The 26,430-nt window shown below is 43.0% G+C and overlaps 1 protein-coding gene across 4 annotated transcripts; it reads right to left on the minus strand.

The window, feature by feature from the left end:
* Positions 1-3,006: 3,006 nt before the first annotated feature.
* Positions 3,007-26,430, minus strand: IP6K2 (inositol hexakisphosphate kinase 2). 4 transcript variants are annotated; one of them, XM_071439689.1, is made up of 7 exons: positions 26,280-26,430; positions 21,052-21,152; positions 9,992-10,290; positions 7,639-7,861; positions 6,647-6,822; positions 5,215-5,390; positions 3,007-3,791 (listed from the first exon to the last, which is right to left on the minus strand). In XM_071439689.1, the coding sequence occupies exons 3-7, from the start codon at positions 10,191-10,193 to the stop codon at positions 3,294-3,296; spliced, it is 1,275 nt and encodes a 424-aa protein (XP_071295790.1). In that variant the 5' UTR covers positions 10,194-10,290; positions 21,052-21,152; positions 26,280-26,430; the 3' UTR covers positions 3,007-3,293. The 4 variants fall into 4 exon arrangements, with proteins under 4 accessions (XP_071295790.1, XP_071295791.1, XP_071295792.1 ...); XM_071439690.1 differs by having other exon boundaries at positions 26,169-26,322; XM_071439691.1 differs by lacking the exon at positions 21,052-21,152 and having other exon boundaries at positions 26,280-26,410.

Below are 26,430 nucleotides of genomic sequence, written 5' to 3' on the forward strand. Positions count from 1 at the left end.
GCACCCTCCAGGGGCAGCCATAGGAAAGTAGGAGCTGCTGCCTAGGGGCTTGGACCTTGCCAGGCTGGACTCAGGCTGTCTCTCACGCACCCCCTCAAAGCCATCAGTGCAGGGTCAGAGCCAGCCCACTGCAGCCACCCTGGTCAATGGCCCTGCTAGGGCAGGGCTGGCAGGAAAAGGTGGGTCTTCTCCAAGCATCAGGAAGCAGACAGGGAGGAGACCAGACACAGGGGAGCCTTGAGGAACAGGGACGTGCACGCAGCATTGTCCTCCACAGGAGCAGAGGCTGCAGAAATTACAGAATGGGGGCTCCCTGCCAGGGCACAGGCTGTTCCAGCTCCTGTCCCCCATCCCAGCAGCAGGGCTGCTCTGTGGAGGTGCCTCTCCCATGGTGCAGGGCTTCTCAGGACACATGAGGGAACCAGCCCAGCTGCCCCTTCCCAGTGCCCTTTCTGGCACATCCAGCACAGAGGGAAGCTCACAGTCCAGGGAGGACCAGAGCTGTGGGGAGCCATGCTCAAGAGCATGCACACAAACCATAAAAGCCCTTGAGTCTATTCCCGAGCATAACTACTGCTCTCTGCTCTCCCATTATTCCACCACTCTGTCCTTTGCCATGGTCCAACAGGCCACCACCAGACCACAAACAGCCACACCAAATCCTGCTCATCCCATTTCTGTCTTCCAAGAAGCCCAAGCACAGGGCTGGAGAGCCATTTACAGGGATTGTGGGAACCCCTTTCCCACCCCAGCATGGTGGCAGTTACAAAATTGCCTTTCCACAAATAAGGCATTGCCTGGAGGGGTACGTGCAGAACAGCATGGAAGGAAAGAAAGAAACTGCTCTTGAAGTTTGCAAGATAATATCCGATTTAGGTACTTGCACAGGGGTTACCCCTTTTTTAACCTTCAAGGATGTGGCTCAAGGAAGGGATTTTTCCTCTTGATGGTTTGCTGTTACATAACTCGAAGTAACTAAGGAAAAAGGTCTTCTCTGTTCCTGCTCCCTCCCTCCCAGCTGCTGCAGCCCAGGAAGCTCGCAACCACCTTGTTGCTGTGGAGCCCTGGCACAGCATCTCTTAATCCTCAGACAATATTGGCAAAAAGATTTTAGCAGTGCTGGCCTGAGCCACAGGTGCCTCCACCTTCCTGCAGCAGCACCCATTGCACCTGAGGGTTTGCTATTATTCTGCATGGACCCCCCAGTGCTCCAGGTCTGGCTGCTGACACCAAACTGCTGCTGAAAGCATGTCTAGCTGAGCTTACCCTGCTGGCAGGGTTTCTGCAGCTCCCTGCCTGTACCCAGGGCCGTGTTTGCAGGCTTGTTCTGGAGGCAGCTTGCATCAGAGCAAAGGCGATTGTTCTCATCGGATTTTATGAATTCCCTCCAGAGTTCCTACGTAACACAAGTACATTAGGGGACTTTATCCCTGCTAATTTCAGACGACAAAGTCAAACCATGTATCAGATGAATCTGCACAGGGAGGCTTATTCATAAGTAGCAGCAATGATAGGGGACTACAGTGCCTGCCAAGAGACTCGTCATTAGCTCATTAGCAGAGGACATCACATCCTAAAGGGAGAACTGAAAAGGAAACATCACCTTGCAGCCATGGCCCCTCTCCTTGTGCTGAGTGCATCTTGGAGTGCTGCTCATCAATGCTGAAGGCATTTTGCAGTTGAGATGCCAAGAATAAGTAGCCCCATCCTCCCCTCTTGCCCAAGGGTTTTTGCAGCCAGTGTCAGGAGTGGTTCACAGGGCCCTGTCAGCTGCACTCACCACTGGAGTCTCACCCAGAAGCAACATACTGCCTGTTCATGCTGGACAAGCCCATCTCCAGAAACAGCAGCCCCTGTACTGGCATAAAATATTGAGGCCACTGCAAGATCTAAAAATACCTGTTCAAAACCAACATCAGTTGGTGCCTGAACACTGGAACAACACAAACCCGAACAAAACCCAAACAATAAAAGCCCACCCGCAAACTCATGTTCAAGCAAAGGTTAAAAACTTCTTTAAAAAGTACAAAGGAGCACAGAAGAGCCATTATACAGATTTTGATCAGGAGAAATTGATAGCAACTGCTGGGGAATATGAAACTGAAGCTACAGGGCTACAGCCAGCTGAAGAGGATGACTTTCCACAAGCAGAGCTGCAGCCTTCCTGTCACATCCCACCTCTCCTAAGCAAGCCTGCAGGCAAAGTACAGGCCAGGGAGATGATTCACCTGACTCTTCTGCACAAACTGACTACTTCATCTTGATTATCTGTAACAGGAACTTTCCCAGCCTTACCTCAGCACTTCCACACCCATTTTTCTCTTGGCACTATCATGACGTAGGTCCTGTATCTAAAAATGGTTAGATAAATGCTTCTTGTACCAGAACCGTTGGTTTAGTTACCCTGTTATTTCAGTTACTCACTACCCTCTCACTTTCTGATGCTTCCTTCCTGTAGGTTTGTATCAAGTAAGATTTTAAGCTACTTAACGTTCTTTTCAGGCCTGGCAGCTCTGCCCTGGTTGCTGCTGTTGCAGCTATTCCTGTACAAGTTTTACACATTATGCCTCAGCTTAGGTTCAATAACATCTCTAGCTCTCTAGAAAGAGGTTACACAGCCTCTTACTAGATACATAAGACCTACTTACAAGACCCGGGAACAAGAAATAGGTTGTTGATTTCAAGAGCAAGTTCTCACTGATCAGTCCTCATTCTGGCTGGAAGGGACCTCTGAAGGCTTCTCAGAAGCTGTCTTTACCCCATCTACACAGGCTCTGTTGTCCCAGCCTCTCCTCAAAGGGCAGGTGCTGGGCCCTGCCAGCACAGTGGCTCTGCTGGGCTTGCTCATTACTCTTGACAGGAGGTCCAGGACAGATGTGCTATCCCAGAGGTGGTCTCATGAGACAGGTAAGCCTTGCTGTTCAAATGATGCTTCTGCATGACACCAGAGACCAGAGATCTGAGCTTCATCTCCTCCTCAGCCACCAGCAACAATGGAAGCATCACTTACAACGAACAAAAAGAATTTTATTGGAACATATACACACAGGGATAACAGAGGTATCTGAGTAATCAAATATGGAATGTTTAAGAAAGTTAAAATAAATAAGGATACCAAGTTTTGCCAGTGCTAGGTCCAGCACCAATGTAAGTAAATGCCCTCTGAACAAGTCTGACTCTGACAGGATTATCCCTGCAGAGCCTGTAAAGATTCCTACCACCAGAAAGTGGCCAATAATTTTGGAATACAAAGAGTCACAATAGTGCTTTCTACTGATGTGCATTCACACTGTTTATTCACTACTTTCGTCTCTTATTTCTTTAATAATATCTATTAAATTCTGGAGTCCAAAAACGTAACCAGTGTCTTGGCCCTCGTGCACCACAGAATCTTCTCCATAGTACTTGCAGGTTGTGTGGGCAAAGTCTATCATGCGGACATCGACAGTGCTGGCAGTTGGTTTGTAGGCATAGGCTCCTGCCGACTCATCTGAAGATTCCTCTGAAAGGTCCTCTAGGTCCTCTGGATCCGAGTCAACGGCAACTTCCTGCCTCTCCTTCCCATCATAGATGATCAGCAAGGAGCTGGAATAGAAGCGATAGGACTCCTGTTTCTCCAGCACAGACTTGAGTTCAGTGAGTTTTTTAATAACAGACTCAAAGAGTTCCCTGCGCAGGTATTTGCCGTTATGAAAGAACTGGTAAAGTGCTTCTTTGAATCCTTGGACTGAGAGTTTTCTTCCATGGTATTTATTCATGAACATCAGCTGGCCAGTGCCTGCCTGGTAGACCTGCATGTACAAACACAAGACAAGAAAAAAGGAATAGTTAAAATTGCTGGCACACTGATACCAAAGCCATGAGAGGGGAAAAAAAAATTAAAAACTAAAAAAGCATGCTCCTTAAGGCTTTTACAAGATGACATACTAATCTCTAAAACTGCTCTTGCACAATCATAGGAATTGCTATCAACTGATCCAGCAGCGCCTGTGCAACTCAGAGGAAGTGGAAAATTCCCTCAGTTTAGATTTGAGCTTTTCCACCCAGAATGTAAGAACAAGGACTTTAAGTGAGATTAGGAAAGCTGCAGCCAAGATCTCCAAAGTCAAGCTACAACTTGTACCACAGCCACTCACCCAGCTCATTACCTGACGCTGCTCTAGGATGTACCAGTTCATTCTCAGCATGCTGAGAACTGAGTGACAGCAAACATTCCTATACAAAACTAAGGTGTACCCCATAATCATCTGTATTTGAAGAAGTCAGAGGTGCTCCTACAGAAAAATGCCTTCCTGCAGGAAGGCACAGGAGAGTGGTCTATACAACTGATAGCTCAATAATGCCTAAACATTTGGGTCAAGAAAGGATTCCAGGCGCTCCCAAAGTTCCTCTCTGTTTTCCAACACAGGTCAACACTGTAAAGTGAACAATGGCAATGCCCTCCCTGCTCAAATCCCAGCACACTGTGGTTAGAAATGCAGCTCCCACACTTTCGTTTCTGCCTCATGTTTTTCTCTGAATTTGAACAGTGAGCTGAACACCACACATGCCAACAGCCCTGCTGTGGAACAAGTCCTAGCAAACACTGCTAGCATTCCTGGAATCTATTGGATAGGAGGAGAGAAGCTTCAGGAAAAAACTCCAACACAAACATGTTGTTTCCCATTTGTCACTCTAGGAATACAGAAACAAGTAAACAAAAAATTCAGGTGAAAGTACACACAATGTCTCCTCATCTGGCAACAAGTCTTATCACATTTACCAAGCACTTCTTGCCTGCACTTTGCAACAAGTCTACTTCAAGCAGTGAAAGATCTGTGGCTTTCAAAGTTATACAACAGAACTGACTGCTTCTTATATTTTTACAAATTTCCACACCCTTAATTCAAAATGCATATAAATGGCCCCTTCTCTAACTGTTCTCTATGCTATCCTGAAATCTTAATTGAATCAGTAGTTTTAAGTTTTGAACTGCTGATAAGGTGCAGGAGATTGTTTGTGTGTTCAGAGCCTGCACTCACTGATGCAGAGCGTGGGCTGCAGATGCTGCCACTTCCAACTGATCAGCGACACTCAAAACCCTCACTCCCCTGTGTGAGGGAAACAAAGCACAGCAGCTCAAGGGTAACAATGGTGAGATGCCTGCATAAACCCAAACTCCACTAAGAGACAGGGGTGTGAACCTGTTGGGCACACGTGTGCGCTCTGTCTCACCTGCATGCCGCAGACGCGCACTCCGATCACGGCCGAGGTGCTCTGCTGGCACTTGCGGATCTGATTCGCCTTCTTCTCCTCGGACGCGTCGTCGCCGTGCTGCCGGGTGCCCATCTTCAGGTCCAGCACACACGGGACCTCGTAGCGAGACGTCAGGTTCTCCAGCAATATGAATTCTGAGCAGTTAAGGAACAAGGCTCACAATGAGGAATACAGGTTTTAAAAACATTACCGTGGATTTTATAGTGCCTCATTCTTAACTTTAAGGATATTCAAAATATGCCTAGTATAAAGTAATCTAGAAAAATTACAGTTACATAAACTTAAGATGCCCTCTCTGTTTTAAGCCAGTTCCAGTTTTACTGGTCTAGAGAGACTAGTGAATTTCCACATTAAGTGAAAACCAAAACCAATCAGGGTTATACAGAAATATAACGTGGCAGCTGATTTTGAATTTATGACATATTTCCTGTCTAGCAAGAGACCTTTTTTTTTTCTGTGGGAAGTGAAGATTTTATGTGTTTGCATTACCATTCAAAACCAGTGAAGCATTTTCACACTATCTTTACAACTTCAAAACAACTGTATTATTACTGTTCCAAAGATATCACACACTTTTTAGGCAAGTGAATAACAATCTAGTAAAATGGTGAGGGTACCATCCAAAAAATCCTATCAATTTAATAATTTATTAGTCATAAATGTTTCAGTAATCCATCACCGAAACTCTTCACACTGAGAAATTTGTTTACCTCAGTATTTAGATACTACTACTTTTGCAGGATGTATCAGTTGCATCCAAGCCTACAGCAAGATCCTTTTTTGATAGAATGCTCAGGGTGGAGACGTTTGCCTATGAATCCACAGCACAAAACCAACGTGCTTCAGCCTTCATGGATTCAGTCAGTTTTTTGTTCCTCATGCTGCAATCCTACATGACTGTTTATATTCAACTTTTCTTAAAGCTCATCAAAAAGAGGCTACTAGAAGCAGAAACTCCAGGCACTGGAACATCCTCTTTGTTTAAGAAACTGATGAAAAGAGGAACAGGACAGGGGCTTTTAAGATCACCAATATCAAAACAGTAATAAAAAGTGAAAGAACTCATCTGCTTTGAAAACTCTCAATAGAAACTGGTTTTGTGGAAGACACCAAACACACTATGCTGTAAAACATGTCCACTAAGCCACAACGTGAAGATTTCAATTCAGCTCTCTGAATTTCCCAGCTTAGGTAGTTTGTTACGTGCTGGAAAAGCGCATTTCTAAGAAGTGCTGGCAAACCCTTCAAAGATAGCAAATAAATCATGGCTTCTGAGAGTCTCTTGGGACTGCAGTTAAGCCTGCTCTGCACTCTTATCTGGAACGTTCAAGAAATAAGAGGCAGAGCCGTACTCATTCCATTGTTATGAGGTACTTTCAGGAAAGGATACTATATTGATTTCGGTGCTTTGCGTTTTCCTTCATCCGCTGTAACTGTTGCTGGTGACATTTCATGCTCCAAGGATTATGGTGTTTAAACTGAGAACTGACATTTCCTTTTTTCTCTACAGTGTAATACAAGACTTCAGATTTCTTCAGCCACTCAAATTCTTCCTCCAGTTTGTGACTAGAAAAACAGAACAAAGTAACAAATTACAGGTCAAAAGGAAAAATAAGCTCTTGAAGAGGGGTTGTCAATGGATTTAACTTTACAACCTATTTTGCTCAACTTCATTAACAGCAAGCAAAATCTTTATTTTCCTCTCTGTATATGTAAACAAGATGCCCATGAGTAGCATTTCAACCATTACAAAGCCACTTCCATACTAATATAATAGAGCATATAGCCTTATTATATACTTATATATCTTTTACCTGTGTGCATGGCTTCTATGAAGTAATGCAAGAGGCAGCAATGCACTTTAAGGTTTATCTTTGCTAAGGTCACTGTTTTTACCACAACACATCACAGCTTACAGTTTACGGTGGGCACAATCAATAGGAATGAACACGGGGGAAAACGTCACTAGCAGGGATAAAGCAGGATTCCTAACAAAGCATGCCATACATATTAGCACTTAAATATGTTTAGGGTTGGTTTATTTTTAACTATTGTTCTTTTGCAGGTGAGTGAATGCTTTTTGTTTGTTTGTAGAGGTGCTTTTTTGTGGTTATGTTTCTTTGGTTTGTGTTTTTTTTCTCTTTCTGAAGTGTCCAAAATAACTTTGGGAAACCTGTTCCAACTGACCACAGCAGAAAAAAAAGCCTCAACTTAGCCTTTACTGAGGGCTAAGGACATACTAGTTTCACTAGTGATCCTGTCTGCACTGAAGAGGTCAGGAAAAACTAAAGAAACAAGAAAAGAAAATGAAAGTGAAAAGAGTTCTAGGGAGTTCTCCAGAGTTCTGGAGAACAGAATTTGACAGCTAAAAGTCAAACTTACCTTTTCATTTTTTCCTCTTTCCTGTGCTGCCGAACCCATTCCTTCGATATCTTCTCATTTTCTAACAACACTGTTTTTTTGTTAGTCCACCTCAATAGTTTACTTTTGGGTTCACAGTCAGAGTTATCTAAGTTTTCTAAGTTATCGTGGTCCCCATTTAACGGATATGCTATTAGACATAAGTTTCCATCTTCATCCTCTTCAAAGCTCACTGATACCACACCTGAAGAGAAAAAGGACCCAGACAGTTATGAACTGCTCAAGTGACAAGCAAGCCTTTTAGAACGCGTTCTTTTACACTAAGAATACAGCAACTTTATTTTTTCTCTTACCCCAGTCCTTAGTTTCTATCTTGCCACAGGCCAAACCTCATCTGCCAACCTAACAAATATCAAAAGAGCTAGACAAAAGTGACACCTCACAAAAGACAATTTATCATATTGGCACAACAATGATACAAAAGATCATTTTCTCTCTCTGAGGCAGTCAAGTAACAATCAAATAATAACAGGACACAATTTCAATTAATAAAAGTTTTTATTAATTAAAAAAAATCTGACTGGTCTGATTCTAAGTGATATGTAAAACATTTGTTAACATCTTGCAGTGAAAAGTGACCTGCACAAAGTAAAAATTCACACTAAAAACTTCTTAAATTTTGCATGACAGCAGAGCAAAAAGCAGTTCTCCGAACAATACTTGGTTAATAGATCTCAAGGGAAAGGAAAGATGTGCAAGGAGAGCAAAACAAGGGAAATGTCACATTACAACAGAAACTAGTCCAAAAGCTTCCACTTAAAATCACCATGTTTAATTATACATTGTGGTCTATTTTTTGGAATATATTTTATTGATACTGGTTATGCAGCAATCTTGTGGAATAAGTAACAAAAATGCAATACAAAGCAAATCTGTTTGTGGTACAGAAACATGGTGAACCTCAAAAGCATTTTTTTCTCCTTATCCTCCCCTCAGGAGTCTCTAGAGCACTGCATTGTATTTTAAGAGTCTTAGTGGAGCACTGACAGATGTGCCCAGGACCACATGAATAAGTCTCAGGAGTTAATGGAGGAGCCATGACAATTATCTGAATTGTTTTGTATTTTGTTTTCCAGTCCTCTATTTCAGATCAGTCTGCACAGTTCTTGCAGCTCATCACTAGCTGGGGAGAGGTCTTGGTGAGAGACTGGAATTCCCAGGCTGGGCAGGCAGCTCCCAGACCTGCAGGGCTGGGGCAGGGAGTACAGAACCTCTGACTGTCCCGATGTCACAAAGGAACGGACAATGGGGAAAAGGGTGGGGGAGCCAGCTAACAAATGGCTTCTTTGCCTTTACTCTGGAAAAAAAAAAAATCAGAGGTGGACCAGGAGAGGCCCCTTCCCTCTAAATCCCTCCCCATACTTCCCAGAAAGCCACATACACTAGTACAATTGCTCTATTACATTTTGAAAAGTATCATTCAAAGATCAGATTTTCTTCCAGTCCAACAGAACTTGTAATTAGACATGGCAGAAAGTCTCTGTAAATGAGCAGAGATTATTAATTCTGAAACATCACTGAAGTCTTCCATCACTTTCACAAACAGAACACAAAACTTCATCACCATCATGGTTGTTAAAATCAATGTGCTTTAAAAAGCAATTGCATTTTAAAAAAAGTGCTTCAGACATATTAATCATTAGACAGCAGTTAATGGAATAGAAGAAAGAAAAAGAAGTATTCCTGTTAACTAGTTCAGTTCTTAGGAGAACTGGAATTTCCACTCCTACATAACTTCTGACTCAGCCTCATCACAGCTACTTGATCCTTGCCTACCTAAATGCCATGAATTTTCATTTCCTTAATGGCAGAAATAACACTGCAAGTATTCAACAAGACACCTTTCTGGCATATACTTATTGCAACTGAAATGAAAGTCAGAGGAGAAATCAAAGCACAAAAGAAACCACAACTAAGCTTACACAAAACACTATTATCCATCCTTACCAAATCCTTTATAAACAAACATTAAACAAGTGGCCAAAAAAAAAAAATCCACAAAAAAAAAAAAGGGCAGATAATTACTGAAAATGTTCTCAAGCTGTTAGCTACTTACCTGTGCCTAAGGGAGATATATGGGCTATCACCAGCAGAGTTGCTCTACTCTAATGCTGTTAGTCAGCCCAAACACCAACTTGGCAAGCATTTCCACCCTGCATCTCCACAGCCTGCCTCAGACAACATCAAAATACATGAAAAAAAACCCTAAAATCTCTTCCACACAGAAGAGATTTCAGAGAGAACAGAGAGCACAGCACACTCGCATTTAACAGAAACGAAAAGCTCGACCCCATTCAAAGGTTTGGTAACTTACCCTCATATTGTGGAGTGAATTTACGCATTTCTGTCGGGAGAGTCTCATAGAACTGGTGTTCTCTCTGAATAAGAGGTTTACAGATGGTCTTGTCATTAAACCGGAGGACACAGGAGTGCCCTCCAACTTGGTGGACAAAAGGCTCGAGTAAGACTCCCTTGGAATAGTGCTCCACTTCCATTGCTCCAAATGCTGGGCTCATCCTTGTAGCACATTAGACAGAAGACGGCGGCAGTGGTAAAGGCAGTTCAGAGCCTAAAGCCTCCGAGCCCCGCAGGTGTTTACTCTGATTCAAAAGTCTGTTAAGGCAAACACAGGAGAGTGGCGGCGGTCAGTGCCTGGGCGCTATGCCCCGGGAGCCCGGCGAAAGCGAAGCGGAGCCGAGCCGAGCCGAGCGCGCACCTCCCGCCCCGGACTGCGGCGACTGCGGCCGAGTGCGGGGCGCAGCCAGGAAGGCTCTGCTGGACACGCCCCCGCCGAGCCGCAGCCAATGGCAGCCTCCGGGGGGCGGGGCGCCCAGCACGCCATGCGCACGCGCGCAGCAACAGAAGGAGCGGGGCGGCCAGAGCGGCTCGCGGCGCCCGCACAGGCACCCCACCCGGGCCAGCCCCGCCGTTTCCTCTAAGGAAACCCACCCGGGCCAGCCCCGCCAAGCCCGCACAGGCACCCCACCCGGGCCAGCCCCGCCGCTCCCCTAAGGAAACCCACCCGGGCCAGTCCCGCCGTTCCTCTAAGGAAACCCAGCCGGGCCAGCCCCGCCTGCCGCACCCCAGCCCCCGACCGCCGAGACAGCCCCCCTTGCGCAGGCCAGCCCGAGAACCGGGAATTAACACCGAGGGTACAATTCCCCCCTTTCAAGCAAGGACAGCAACCAAACAACGTCCAGGGTTGGGACGTGTATTGCACCGGTTCATTCACAACATGTCAGATAGCGAAAATATGACACAGATGCAAGCTCTTCACGGGCAAGCCATAACGCTAATGTGCCATTTTCCAAGAAGGCTTTTTTTCCCTACATTCAGCAGAAGGCAGTGGCCTGTGCCAGCTGCACCCAAAAGATCTGCTGCTGTACCCTGTGACCGCACACTGCTCGGTTCTGGCCAAACACCAGTTTCATGCAACCTGCACTTCAGAGAGCAATTAGAGGAGCGACGCTGAAAACTGAAACATGACTGTCTTGTTCTCTGCCTTCCAGTAAATTTTTAAGTTGAGTTACTCTAATTTTAGACCAAAGCTTTAATGATTAACTTTTTGTGGCTAAAAACAACCTCATGCTCATTTTGCCTGAAGATAGTTACACGGACAATAATGCACTTAATTCAAAGAGACTACAAAGTGTTCTAGGTCACAGGTCTATTTTTATTTGTCCTCCTTAGATATTTAACAGCTTTACATTAACTGGAAAAGCAGAGACCTGCAGGCTTAAAGCAGCGGCACTACCAGAACTACATACGCCTACAGCATGTCCTGGACATAAGAGCATTAATTGAATTAAACAACTAAACTGCTTAAAGAAACAACAGATCGATCAACTGAATGAACTCCAGGTCCTGGAATGTTTACCTGTGCCTAAGGATAACAGGTCAATAAGAGCTGAACGTGGTTTTTTTGGTGGGGCTTTTTGGTGTTGGTTTTTTTTTCCTCTTTTCTTCCAAGTGCCTTATTTGACAAAACATTATCAGGTTGTTTTTTCTTTTTTTTCCCCCTTTCATTCTGCGGAATAGTATTCCCCAGAAACAATACTGTCTTCTGATAACCTATATTATTAAGATTAGAGCATTATCAATAAACTTTCATTTCTCTTTGTACTACTTTTAATTTCCTAGTGTTCTTTTTCTAATGCAGCTACTGCATCACCACAGAATTTTCTAACCTACCTCAGCATCAACAATTTGACAACTCAGAGACACACATATATCTCAGTTACACCCCAAACACAAGCCACTTCAAAAAACCCAACTGCACCAAGCTGAGCAACCCTGGAGTGCCCTGGCAATGCCAGGTAACCATGGCCTGTCCCCAGGTCCCGGGCAGTCCAATGTATCTCTTCAGGTGCCACAGTCAGAAGGGAGCACTCTTACAGCTCCAGAGTCACAGATTTATTTCTCCATGGCTCCCCAAAGTAGCACCCACTCCATGCAGAGCCACACTGCTCTTCAATAAGGCTCACCTGCAAGCTGGCTTACCAGCACACGTGTAACACGCCTGGAGCTGTCTCCAAACACACACTTGACAAGCCAGATTACCTCCGGAGTAAACTCTGAGAAATGTTTCCATTTACCTTACAGAAATCATAAGCATCAGTCTGTATACTGCACCAGTAATTTTACAACTCTTGAGCTTTCATTAGGATTTTCTAGAGGCAATAATGCCTCCGGTCCTCTGGAATTTCTGAGGGAAAGCCAGAAGTGTGCCAGGTTTCACTGGAGAAGCATTTCACATGTACATGATCCTGCAGTGCCAAAGCTTTACACTGGCACAGCCACATTTAACAGCCCTGCAGAACAGCAGCAGTACAAGAGCCACTTTTTCCAAGTTGGCATCACCACTCTGTGGCTGCCTTCCTAATTACTCCTGATACACTGATTGCCAACTGCAGTGATTCAGACTGAGAAAGCACCTTGCAACATCCTTTAACCTCAAACACTTAAATCTGTCCCAGTCCTCCTGCATTACAGTTGCATCAGGAGTTAACTCGTGAAAATATTTATGCCATAGAAATGACTCTAGCAAACATCATCTCCAATACAGATGATCTACACCTTGTTTATCCCAACACATCTTCAGGGAGCTCATTAGTAGCAGCTCAACTTGTTTGCTTCCATGGATGCCCAAGTGGTCTGGACAATACTTGTATGCAGATTGCACTCAGCAATGGAACTGCCAAGCACAGAATTGGACAGGACTACTCATTGTACTTCACCCTTTCCTGAACAAGTAATATCTGGCAGCACATCACACAGTGTAACTTCCCAATGGAGGAAAAAGAAAGAGTTTTTTTCATGCTCTGGTATTATACAAATTATCTGATAAGTTATTATAAGTTAGGCAGTATTTAGATACGGGTGGGGTTTTTTTGAGAGAAACATTGGTAACATTTGTACATAGTCCAACAGTGTACCCAGTGCAGTGTACCCAGTCAGCACTACCGCAAGACAAATGTGAAACTACCAGAAATAAAGGCGAAGGCTCACACAAATGAAGATGAGTTTACTGTGCCTGGATTAGTAAGTTCTGCTTCTGCTTTTATCGTCCAAAAACTACAGCACAACTCCCCCATATTCCGTTTCTATGACTGAATTTTTGTAGTACATATCCCTGCTGAAAAAGCTCTATTAATACAGCTCTGCAGCAGAAACTGTGTGCAAGGACTGCTGAACAGAGCATCAGCAAGGAGCTCTTGCTATAAACCCTTTAGCTGAGCTCCTTAATTGTGCAAGGCAACTTAGTGCCTTTTTATGAACCTAAACCAGACTGATGTGAACATTCTAACAATGCTCAAGAAGACAGCAGCAAGACCAGGTGATCTTGTCAACAATTTAGGTTTTCAATGAGGCCTTAGTTTTCACTTTGATTAATTAACATATTTTAGCCATTCAAGAAGCACTGTTTATGTAATAAATTCACTCTCTTTTCACCCAATAAAATTCTTCTCACTTGAAAAAAGGTTTTTTGAATAAGATCTTACATTTTTTCTGCTGCATGCCTTAACATTACCATTACTAACAATCAGGATTTGTTTATCATTTTGGCTCTCCTTAATATTTGGAATTTTGCCATTCAGATTAACAGGGCCTGGACCACAACTGTAATGCCCATCAGAAATGCTTTGCACTGTTTCATTTATAAATACTTTAATTCCATACACAGCCTCACAATATGCCAAACTGGTTGCACTTCCTTACAAATAAAAGCTTTGACCTAAGACCAAGAGTTTCAAGCGGCATTGATGTTGATCAGCACAAGCACAATGCAGTTTTTCATTGCCTTTCCTCTGATTCTACACCCAGTTTGTTCTTAATACTCTTTGGGAAAGAAAGAGCCCAGAACAGCTGGTTTTAGGCAATCTTCCCAGATAGCAAATGCAGGCTCACTGTACCCTGCCCTTTTCCTCCTACGTGCTTTTAAGTGCCTTTGACTAGTTTTTGTTCAAACAACACATCAGCCAAAAAAGCAGATTTACTAACCCTTCACATGTCAAGCATTTTAAGAAAAAAATCTGACATAACTTGAAGGAGCAAATAAACATGTGCCTAGACACAGCAACATTTGCTTGAGCAATGTCATTCCTACAGTAAGCAGCAAAAGATGTTTAAAACCCAAACCTGCAAACCAGAAGTGACATTTATAGACATCAAATCCCCATCACATGTGACAATGACCATCAAAAGAATACCACAATGAATTCATGTTTTCAGGCTCTTAACATTAATCTCAGGTGACGGCATTCTTTGGAAGGTACTTCATGTCATTACAGATTCTCAACTTAGTCCCACACGTAACTGCATTAATGAACACATCCTCTGGAGAGCACAGGTCTCAATTAAGCAGCAGCTTCTTCCTTCATAACAATCTGAAAAGTAATCACCTCCTGCCAAAACTTTGTAATGATGGAACTACTGATGCAGAACTGCCCTTCTGTTGAATCTGTTAAAACTGGGTTCTCTCTAGTGCAGGCTTTTTGCTTTGGATGGTTAACGTCTTCTACTTCACACAGCCATAAATCAGCTTTACAGGGACAGAAATAGCAAGGCAGCAAAGCTTTCTGCCTGTCCTTTTTTCTCAGTTCACTGGGGAGTGCAGAGGAAGCTGACAGGGTAGAGATCTGCAGAGCAGAGCTGCTGCAGGGTGATGAAGCAGACAAAGCAAAGCCCCTTCCCAAGGTTCCAAGGTGTTGTGGTTTGACACTGGCACAACACCAGGCACCCACAAGGGTTGCTCACTCACCCTGCCCAGCTGGCAGAGGAGAGAAAACAAAAATTAACAAAGGGTTCACAAGCTGAGCTAAGGACCAGGAGAAACACTTCAAGGGCAAAACAGGCTCAATATAAGGTTGCAAAGTGAATTTATTACTAACAGAATCAGAGGAGGATAGTGAGAAGTAAAATAAGCCCTTAAAACACCTTCTGTCCCTAGCTCCTCCCTCCTTCCCACCAACAGCACAGAGAGACAGGGCACAGGAGTTTTTGGGTGAGTGCATCATTGAGATTTTCTTCTGCTGCTCTGGGAGAGGAGTCCTTCCCCTGTGAAGCCTTGGGGTCCCTCCCAGGGGAGACAGTTCCCCATGAACTTCTCTGGCCTGGGTGCACTCTCAGGAGCAGCTGGTCTACAGCACCTGCTGCAAGGTGAACTCCCCCCACGGGCACACAGCCCTCCCAAAACTGCTGTGACGTGTGTCTCTCCCATGGGGTGCAGCCCTCCAAGGACAGGCTGCTCCAGCCTGGAAGCAGGGCCCTCTCTCTCCACTGGGGCTTCTACTGGATCACAGCCTCCTCCAGCCATCCACCTGCTCTGCCATGGGAAGCTCCCCTGTGGGCTGAGGGTGGATCTCTGGATCCCCATGGATCTCCATGGGCTGCAGGGGAACAATCTGTTTCACCATGGCCTGCAGAGGAATCTCTGCTCCAGAGCCTCGAGCACCTCTTCCCTCTCTCCTCCACTGACCTTGGTGTCTCCATGTTGTTTCCCTCACATGTTCTTACCTCCTCCTCTTCTCTGACCAGAAGTGAAACTCCATAACTTTGATTTCCTTCTTAAATATGTCACCACAGAGGCATTACCACCCTCTCTCATTGGCCCAGCCTTGGCCAGCAGCATGTCCATCTTCAAAGCCAGCAGAGATGGGCTCTGCTGGACATGGTGGAAGCTTCCAGCAGCTCCTCACAGGAGCAATCTTTGTGGTCCCCCTGCTACCAAAAACCAGGCCATGCAAAACCAATGTACAAGGAAACAGAGGAATGGCACAGTGAGCCAACAGGATAGAAGAGTATCAGTGACCTTAGATCAGCCAAAGAGAAAGCTGCTTCAGCCCAAAGAACATTCAGGAAGAAACAACAAAACTGAGACTGGGCACAGAAAGATGCAAATAACAAGGTGAAAAATACATGGTATGCTTTTGAGAGCCCACCCCTCCACCTGTTTCATGCACAACATTGAAAAGGTACTTGAGGTCTGAGTTGATAAGTCATACATTGCTCAAAGAGAATGACTTTTCACAATTGAAACAGGATAAACACATCTTAAGAGCCTACAATAATACATCTATAAACCAAGAATGGTTACAGGAATTTTCCAAATCCTCATGTGATTCAACTACTTGTTCCATTACTAATAATGTGGTACTTTACAAATAGCAAGGTACATTCCTTCAATCAAAGAAAGCAGAGGATGCAACTTTAGAGTATTAAAAGCAGTAGTATGTTAAACATGCTCAGGTTCAAAGGTCTTGCACAGCTTGTGATTTAATTTTTTTGAAAATCAATGCCATTCCTCCACACAAAACCCTTGTTTTATTAGCAAATATGCCCAGAGTAACATGAGTAATGATTTGCTTCTAACGTTCACTCTAGCTACTGCTTGGCTCAGAAACTGAAGTCCCTCTGGTGTGTTCTGTTTTCAGAAGTTCTTAGGATTAGAATGTAGATACTCATATTCTCTAGTGTCCACTCAGCTGGACACAACTTTATCACAATTAAAACAATTATGATAAATGAGCTCTGCATTAATTACTACCAATTGTTTTAATCAATTCCTGATTTTGAGGATGCATTGTACCTCTACATAGAATGCAAATCCCACATTAGGATACTTTTTGAAGCCTTCTCTATCTGCAATAGAATTAATATAACTAAGTAGTAAAAGCTATAGTTTATAATTTTTAACTCATTGAGACAGAAATGCAGAGCCCACATAATAATATGCTTGTATTAATCCTACAGTTTTGGGAAAAGTCTTAAGAACAGCCCTAAATTCTGCACGATTACAAAAAGCAACATTTATTCTGGTAATTAATTTGGAGGGAAAAGTTTATCTTTGACAGAAAAGTGCACTGATATTGTCAGTTCTCAGTTTTTTATTTATAAACAAAAACAAAAGTATTATAAGCAGCAAATAATTCAAATTTAATAAAGTAGTCAATAGTCTTTAATACCATGAGGAGTAGAGGGACAGTGTCATAGCATCAAGGGGGAGGAGATTAGACTAGAGTGTTTCTTTAAAAGAAAGACTGGGGGAGGAAAACCCCCTTCTTTCTCATTAAGTACAACTTGAACCGGGGCTGTGATGACAAAATGATGCTGAGCTGTAACTTCCTATGCAAGCCAAGGCTATTTAAGCTCTTTTGCAGCAAATCAATCAATGTAATGATCATTAAGTTACACGACTTGTACTCAGGGATGAGTAAGCATGATGTTTTGTACAAAGACTCAGCAGAACATTTGAAACTCAAGAGTAACCAGCTCCTTCAGACCTACATACTCAGTCTATGTGTGCATTCCCTTTGGAAGCAGAAACACTTTTACTACAGCTTTTAGTGGTAAATCATGAGGGTGCTGGGAGTCACACACTCTAGTGGCACATCTATCATCACCACCTACAGTCACAAAAAGCCAAGAAAGAGCAAATTTTTTTATTGCACGCCGTGCGCTTGGGCTAGACCAATAAAAGCAGCCACCTGCTTCTTAAAAATGCTGATATAATGGCTTTCTTTTTTTTAACTTATCTTTACTAAATGGCTGGAAACTGCAGCACTACATTGCTGCAGCTCAGAAAAATTAAGTAACATCTCCAGATAAATAAGGAAACAAGTGCCTTGGATTAATTTCACAAATTAAGGGCTATGCACTGCAGACATACTGGCTGTCCATGGAAAATTCTGATTCAGGAGAGACCCACAAGGATCATAATTTACTTAATCATGCATAACAGATGGAATCTAGAAACCCAGAATTATATATGAACTTGTGCACAAAATTCCTACAAAAAATGTTTGCAAAACCTTTGGGAACATGACAACTCCACAGTAGTCTTGGCCCATCAAGGTAGAAAGCCAATCCTGTTTTTAACATTAGCTTTAAAAATACTAGCAAACATTTAACATTAGCAAACAGAAGATTCCCACCAAGGAAGAACACATTTTTCTGCTTTCAAACTGCCAAAAATACCTTGAAATGCCTTAGCTTTTTCTAAGGATGTCACATCTCAAGTACTACTCCTAGGTATGTCATCCACTCTAAAAGGAGAGGACAGTCCAACAGCAGCTGCAATGGCAAAGGACTCACAAGTGCTACATTAAAGTCCTGTTCTGTTGTTTCTCAGGAGTGTCAGACAGCACCCTGAGATATCCCTTCTTGTAAGCAGAGCACCAAGCCTTTTCTATTCACTATGAATTTGTGTCTGTGATACAGAAATACCATACACTGAGATGTTGGAAAATGTATAAAGATGGAATCTTTCAAGGAAAAACATCTTTTTTAATTAGCAACATGTTTATCCTATCTCCTTTTAGTCCCTAAACATGGGAGTTCTAGTTTTGTCTTCCTTTAAATAAAACCCAAACACAGACATAAACACTGCCACATGTATTTATACCTGTATATTTAACACCATAGCTACAGAGCCACCTCCTATACCAAAAAGACTTTTGAATACAGCTTTAACAGATAAAACTTAAGAATTATGAAACATTAGGCATAACATATTGAGGGAGCAAACTAAACACAAACCAATCTGAAGTTGCATAATGTTCTTTGACTATTATTCTTCACGCAAAATTATTATTCCTATCTTCCTTAAACCAGGTCTACAGTATTAGGAGAAACTCAGTTCCCCAATCCTTTTGTCTAGGAAAGCAAGACAAGTCACCAAGGCCATCTCCAAGAACTTCTAGCTTTTTCACATTAGTGTGCACAGCATCCCCTCAGCTGCAATTTCTTAAAATTCAGCAAGGAGGTTATGTGCCCTGTGCAATTGATATTTTAACATCTAAAAAAAGCAGCAGCTTTCAGCCTTCCCCACACCATTTGTAATCTGTAATCTTAACTCCTACAGTTACAGAGTTCTGGAAAAATGCCAGTTTTACCTCTCAAGTAAAGCTATTTTGTCTCTCTGGAACTAAAATAAAGCCAAGTTACAAGTTACTAAGCATATTCAGACAGAAAAGAGCATGCAATTCTGACCCGTGTATTTTTTTCAGGGATTGTGTAATTTAAGAACCAGTCTCTTTTCCAAGTAAAAATACCATGGAAACTAAGAAACCTGAACCACCAAAACTAAGCTACTTAAACTTCCTATTTAGAAACTGATCCATCTTAAAATGGTGTTCTGGCATCAGCGGCCAAAATCACCAGTTGCTACAAAAAGACAGTACCACCCTTTGTCGTGGAGAAATCAAAATAGCATTCAGCCTTTAATCTTCTGAAAATATGACAGCAAGAGCTAAATTGTGTGGATTACACACATGAAAGTATTATTCAAGACACCAACACCCTCAAGAAATTCCAGCATTAAGATGAAAATAAATCCAAGGCTGTGCCTTTCTCATTACCATGAATTTAGCAGTCTGGGAACTGTATTTCGAGTCACCCAATGGAAGAACACGGAATCTTTGTGACCAGCCCTTCAGCTGTGACCCATTTGCCAAATATGATAAGAAAAATAATGTTCATACAGGACAAGCGTCAAGTCCCTTTCAAAGTCCACCCTCATTTAACTACACAAAGATTTTCTCTCCCTGTAATTGCTTCAGAAATCCCAACCTCTAATGCTTTTTATACCATAAGCACTAGGGGCCCAAAGGACAAGATTGTTAAATTAAAGCTTTGATGCCTAAATCCTACAATCCAAGCTAACTCCTTGAGCAAAAATTTCCAAAGGAATGAACAGCAAAGATCATTAACAAATACATTATTATAGGAAGAGTGGTACCCTAAATGCACAGTAACCTATTTAATGGATATCATTTATGTGTATATTCACCTATACCATCAATACCCCTAAAATGTTTACTCCCTTTATGTGGAAAAATGATTGAAAAGTAGCCCAGAAGGAGACAGTTTTGTCATGTTTTGGAATACCCATCCCCATTTTTAACTGCAGTTCTACAAATGTAGGTTCCAAGAATACTTCTGATGACTAAGATAAATGGAGATTGTGCTCCAGAACAGCTCACATTCATGAAATGCATTTAATATATATTTTAGAACTGTATTTACATTTCAAAACATCTCAAACTACTGCGAACACACCTCAATTCAGATAACACAACCCAGATTTGCATCTTAAAGGGAAGAGTTGGTATGATTCAGTGACCTCTACAGGCTCTTTCCCTAAAGAGCTGAAAGTAACTGGGACCTAAGACCTTGAACACAACTCCCTGCAGGGCTGCCAGTGCAATTACCAACGTTCAAATGCAAAAGATACAGTAGAATAATTTCCATGTTCTTCTTGTTTAACTGCAGCAGATTGGATGAGAGCAAGTAAAGACAGGAGAGAAGTCTTACAAGACAGACTCTCACAGGCACAACAAAACCAAGGGAAAAAATCTAGACTGTTTCCCCTAGTAAATGCAACTCACTCCAAGAACAGTTTCTTCCCATGAAAAGGACCTTTTCTGCAAGTACACCTGCACAATACTTTAAAAATGCTTTAAAAATTATTTATGTATTTCATGTTTCATTGTTCAGTGACCTCCCCTTACACCATCTGGGGCCAATTACAGGCTTAGCATAATAATCACTGACAAAGAATTAATCCATTTTAATCTCATACAGTTTACATATTCAAACAGCAATACAAAACCACTTGAAAAAAATCTTATCAATTTCAGTAATCTAGAAAAGGAAGCTTCATCAGGAGCTTGGCTGTATTGCTCCTATCCTTGAAGCAGGCTGAAATACATTTATTGATACACAAGAGCTAGCTAGTTTAAGCAGCCCAGGCAATGGGATACAGCTGGAGGATGTCTTATTCCTTTAAAAATATCTGTTGCTTTAGAGGCAATTTTTATAGCAGCCACCAAGTGTGCACTGCACAACTGTCTTCAAAGAGAAATCATCACTCACCAAAAAGGGAAGAAGCAGACTGGACGACTGCCAAAAAACTATTTTGTCTTCAAAATTCCACAACATAGCACCACCATCCAGAGTGTGCTGATGTTCCAACTCTGCATTTCCAAAAAACAGCACATTATGAGGGGGAGAAAATATTTCAAGAAGTCAAGCTTATGAAAAAAGCACTTTATTTTTTGAAAGCAAACGCTGCACAAAGTTATGTTAAAACATTATTTGCACTTTAAGACATAATTATGATTCAGCACTTATGTTTAAATACGTCAGAGGCTTTGTTTAATGGAACAACTTGAAGTCGGTCATCATCTCACCAGGCAATTCACTGCAGCTCCACCAGCATTTACTTCATCTACCTTCACACTCAAGGGACTACTTATCTATCTCCACAAATTCCAAATTTTGTTCCAACCTTTTTGTTCCCTCCTTGTTGGAAATGCCACAACTTTTGAATTTTTCTTATGTAACTTTGGTCAGGGTTATCGAGAACTATACCCTCAACTTTAATACTCACAGATGTCTCTTCAGAAAACTGACTGGCTCTATTAAGCCAGAACCAATTTTCCTAAGGTATCTTGAACGGATTCCCAGTTGCAATGACAGTTATATTAGTAGGAACACACCTACCCATCAATTTAACCTTCTATCTTCCATTAAATTGAATCAACCTTCTGAAAGTGGTAACACCTCAGAAAGGTAAAGATTATGCCTATCATGTCAGGCAGTTTCACTTCTCATTTCTGTAACCTCATGATACTAAATTATGTCATTAAAAAAAAATCCATTGCCATCACACTGTCTCCATATATCCAAAGCACAAGGCAAATAAATTGCCATTTTTCTGGAAAAATATATGAAAAGGGAAAAGAGCAAATGTCAAAAGAAAAGAGGTCATCTTCAATAAGCATGAAATTAAGCAGCACCCAAAATTCCTGATAAGGTTTCAGGCAGTGTAGAAAATTTCTGCATCACAGCACTGCACAGCTATTTGGGTATGCTTAAAGCCCTCTGCACTTCAAGAAAGTAAAACCATTTTTGCTGTACTCATTCCAATACAGACTTTGGCATAAACCCCCCAAACCCTTGCTTTTTCTAATGAAAAATAACCTCAACATTTGTATCTTCTGTCCTTGAGTCCGTTCATTTTAAGTCTCAACAACCTGGGATGCTATTAACCAGCTTAAACAAGTCATCCAATTTTATTTTTTTCCCCCTTCCTTCCAACCTTCTGGAGGCCAGCACAGCAGGAGAGAAGACAGGGACCAAGAGAGGCAGTACAGCTGAATGGCTCCTGTATGAATTCAGCAGTTCCTTCATCTGTTTGTGCCCTTAACTGGCTGGTGAGCACGCGCCCAGCTCCAAACCAGGCACTGCCTGTGCCACCTCTTGCCCTACCATCCACCATGGCACACACACAAAGCAAGACTCTCAGTGCTCAAATCCATTTTATGAGCAAGCCTTTCTTTTTCCAGTAAAAAGGCAAAAGTGGGCAGTAACTGGTTCCAGCTGTCTCCGATACAGAATCCTGCACATGCAGGAGCAATGCAGGCAGAGGGTCAAAGGCTGCACGTTGATAGCTGATAACAGCAGAGTGGTACAGGCTGTACCTATTATGAAGATTATCATTCCCTTATTCTGACACAGCCTGTCTTTCAGAGACACAGGCAGGGCTGCAATGGCTTTGTGCCACACAAGCCAAGAATTTGCAGAAGATTTCAGATTTCAAGCTCTGAACATCTGATTAAACACAACCAATGACAGACCTTCATTTGAACAATTTTGTTTCCATTATGCCTTCCAGTATTTGAGATTTTGCAGGAGAAATTTCTAGTTGCTTGCAGCAAGTGATATACTGTCATACAGCTTTTTACAGAAACAGGAAAGAAACAACTGCTTTGCAATAAAATAAATTACTATGAAAGGCCCAAAATTAACATTCTAATGAGATATTTCTAACAAAAGTTACAGAAACATCTATCTGCAGCTATCCCTTAAAATCCCTAAAATATAACTTCTGGATATTTGTGAACTATCCCTGTATTGTTTCAAAGATGCAACGACCTTGGGCAAGACAGCAAGCCAGATAAAAGAATTAGCAAGAGGAAAAATCCTCTCCCTGCAATGGAAAATTTTCATCTCTTCAAGCAAGGCAGAGATGCTCAGCCGGACCTGCGTTGCCTGGAGACCAACGGCAGCTTCTTGCCAACAGGAGGAGCCAAGCATCAGCAAACTCAACAGCTGATAAGTGGATGAACTGAATGAGAGGCGGCAAGGTTTTTCCACACGTCAGTGTAAAAACCTGACAGCTTTCAGCTAATGGTTCTAGCCCATGCTCACTAGATAAATAAGAATTATTATGAATGTAAAATGTCAGCTTAAGAAAACTTCAAACTGCTCTATATTTGGCTCTTTCCCCCACACTTTGGGTACAACTAGAGCAGTAAATACCACACACAAGATAAAAATTTTAGCTGCACCTCAGTTTCTGCCCTTTCAATCTTTGGATGTGGTATGTGAACTTTTGGAACATGTTCCTACCCATTAAACAAGTTCTGTGTTTAAGCAAGGGTGCAGAAACATTAAGGAAACCAGTGAATTTCATCAAAAAGGAAGAACCTATACCCCAGCTTAGCACCAAAACCCACATCAAATCTTGGTTCACTTCTAAAGCAGCCTTTGCCCCCAGCCTTTCTCACTTGCAGCACTGGAAGTGAGAAGGAAGGCCAGGAAGGCCAGCATCAGGGATGTCAGAGAGGAGACACTTATTTTGCCTATTCTGGTCCTGGACCTGCTCTCAAGCTCAGGCAGGTGTTAACCAAGCTGCAGGAGCAGCACTCCCGACCTCAGAAACACCCCAGCTATCTCCCAATTTCTAAAGACCATCAAATTAAGCTTCATTGAAAAGAACTGACACTTAATACCAGTCACTCCAGAATTTCCTTAGATCTTATCTAGTTCAATTCACTCAAAATACTCAGACAGTAAAGAACTAGAGCTTTCTAAAGAATGGTTTCTATTTAATTTATCCCTGTAGGTAAATTCCACAAAGATATCCCACGTCACTAGTGAAGTAGATCTTTCACCACCAACCTGACAGCAGACATTTCCCTGCCTCCAGCTAACCTAAAAGGGCAGACATTTGTGTGTCACCACTGCTGACAGACTGAGACACCCCCAGTGCCTCGAGGTTTGCATCCTTCCTCTAGCCTTCAAAATTAAAAACATCCCCAAAATACCCTCACACACCCAGCTGACTGGAGAACAACTAAAGCAACACCAACACCACTGATCTGGATGGAAGCCCAACCACTGACAGGCAGCAAAGAGGTTCTTTAACATCTTTTCCTATCCTGTTTTTTCAAAACCTCATGACTGACAAATGTTAAATCTTCCTTCAAAGCAACTGGTAGGGAAAGAATTTTTGTAAGTACAAAGCCCATGATTCATATGATTGACCACTGTCCAGTTTTCCAGCTGCTTCCAAACTTCCACCACCACCACATGGCTGTGACAGCTCTGATCCACCTTTCCTCCAAAGGAATAGCAACATAAAGCTTGTATAAATGAAGTACAAACTGTTAATTCAGAAAAGTATAAACATCAAAGACAGGAAAGGCAGAAGAACAGTTTTTCAATTAAATGAATGTAAATTTATGAAAAGCTACACAGCCAAGTTTAATGTCTGGAATTTCTTAGAAACAGGTACATGTGAATGGCTGTAATCCTTCCCATGATCCTTAACTTCTGAACACTTAAGAATTTTTTAAAAAATAAATTTTCCTGAATTCTGGCCGTTAAATCACTAGTTTCTTCCTTATTTACTAAAGAAAAAAATATAACAGGAATCTAGAAGATGCTAAATCAGCAATAATAAACAAATGAATCAGTTCATTTTTAAAACACACATATTTATGTGTGGATGCATGTGTATAAAGCCAGTTTCCATTCCTAAATGTTACCAATAAGTCCTGAAAACACACAAATTCATTCAACTTAAAGAAAACTTTGCAAGCTGGTTTTGTCTTATATATGAGAAAAATTATGAGCAAAGAGGCCAATTCTTGGCCAAAACAACCCTGACCTTGTTATGCCCAAGTGTCAGATCTGTTCTACTACCATTTCAGTGCTGCACGTTGAGTAATGACCAATAATATGTCACCTGACTAAGAAGTTAAACCAAACATTAATATTCCAGAACCAAGTATTAAAGCAAAATTCTAATTATTTGAAACAAAATTGTCCCCTTCGATGTTCATGAAAAGCACAGGGGCACTGGATGCATTTCTAAAACACCCGAGTATATGGGACACATAAGGCACTGTGTCAAAAAAAAGAGGGAAAAAAAAAAAGACAGCCTAGAAGTAGAGGGCAATTAAATGCCAGCATATATCAGGAAAGATATCAGTCTTAAACATGCGTAGTTTTCACAGTGGAATTAAGTCCAAGGGCATATCAGGGTGTAACTACCAAGAAGTTGTTATTCTATCAACAACGATAACATTTATTTTTTTAAGCTGGATGACTATTTCCAAAGCCTCAACCGTGTTTTTGTTTAAACCGTCTGCAGCTCCCAAGCCACGTTAAAAAGGTATTACAAAATCGTCATCCTCCAAATAGTTCTTAACAAGGCATCACCCAGAACTTCCAGTTTACAGAGAAAACGGGTATTCTTGAGCATCACATCCACTTATGCAACGCATCCCGCAGCACCCGTTTTTCATTTAGAACTATTACCGAGCGTACCAAGCAGCCGTCAGAACAGCAGCAGCAGCACACCCATCACCCGGACAAAACGGACAGACAACGTCTGCCGATTCCCAGAACTGCTGAGTAACAGCGTGAGCCGAGCACCAGCCCCGGGCTCAGCAGCCCCGGCAGCGGCACCGCGGCCCCCCCGCGCCCAGCCCGGCCCGGCAGCCCCCGCACCGCAAGCCCCGCAGGGAGCGCAGGAAGCGCTGAGCGGCCGGGGATGCTCCGCGAACGCTGTCCCCACCCCGGCCGCACCCGCATCCCCAGGGTGGCTCCAGGCCAGCGCCCCCCTCCCAGCCCGCCGAGCCCGGCGATGCCCCGAGGCCGCCACCGAGCATCCCCTGCGGGCAGCCGCCCATCCCCACCTCGCCGGGCCAGGCACCGATCTGCGGGCGGGCGGAACTGCAGCTGTTCCCTCAGCGACGACCGCCCCCGGGGCAGGAGCGGCGGCGGGGAGAGCGGGGCGCGCCCATTACCTGGTGCTGGGCCGGCGCCGGCGGCGGCCTCAGCGCTTTTGTTCCTCAGACGTCAAGATGGCGGCGCGGCGCGTGGCCGGCCCTCCTCGCTCCGGCGCGCCCCGCCCTCCCGCCCGCCTCTCCATTGGCTGGGCGCGCACCGCCGCGCGCT

This window comes from Agelaius tricolor, unplaced genomic scaffold, assembly GCF_023055355.1.
Source record: "Agelaius tricolor isolate 1412-34295 unplaced genomic scaffold, bAgeTri1.0.p SCAF_14, whole genome shotgun sequence".
Classification (NCBI taxonomy): Eukaryota; Metazoa; Chordata; class Aves; order Passeriformes; family Icteridae; genus Agelaius; species Agelaius tricolor.

What these genes read in the sequence shown, in the direction of transcription:
- IP6K2 (XM_071439689.1), bottom strand. Translation starts at nt 10,193, where the DNA reads ATGAGCCCAGCATTTGGAGCAATGGAAGTGGAGCACTATTCCAAGGGA. An exon ending in ATTCACTCCACAATATGAGG is followed by an intron (nt 7,862 to 9,991) that starts GTAAGTTACCAA and finishes TTTTCTCTTCAG; the next exon opens with GTGTGGTATCAGTGAGCTTT. An exon ending in AAAGCACCGAAATCAATATA is followed by an intron (nt 5,391 to 6,646) that starts GTATCCTTTCCT and finishes TTAACTGCTCAG; the next exon opens with AATTCATATTGCTGGAGAAC.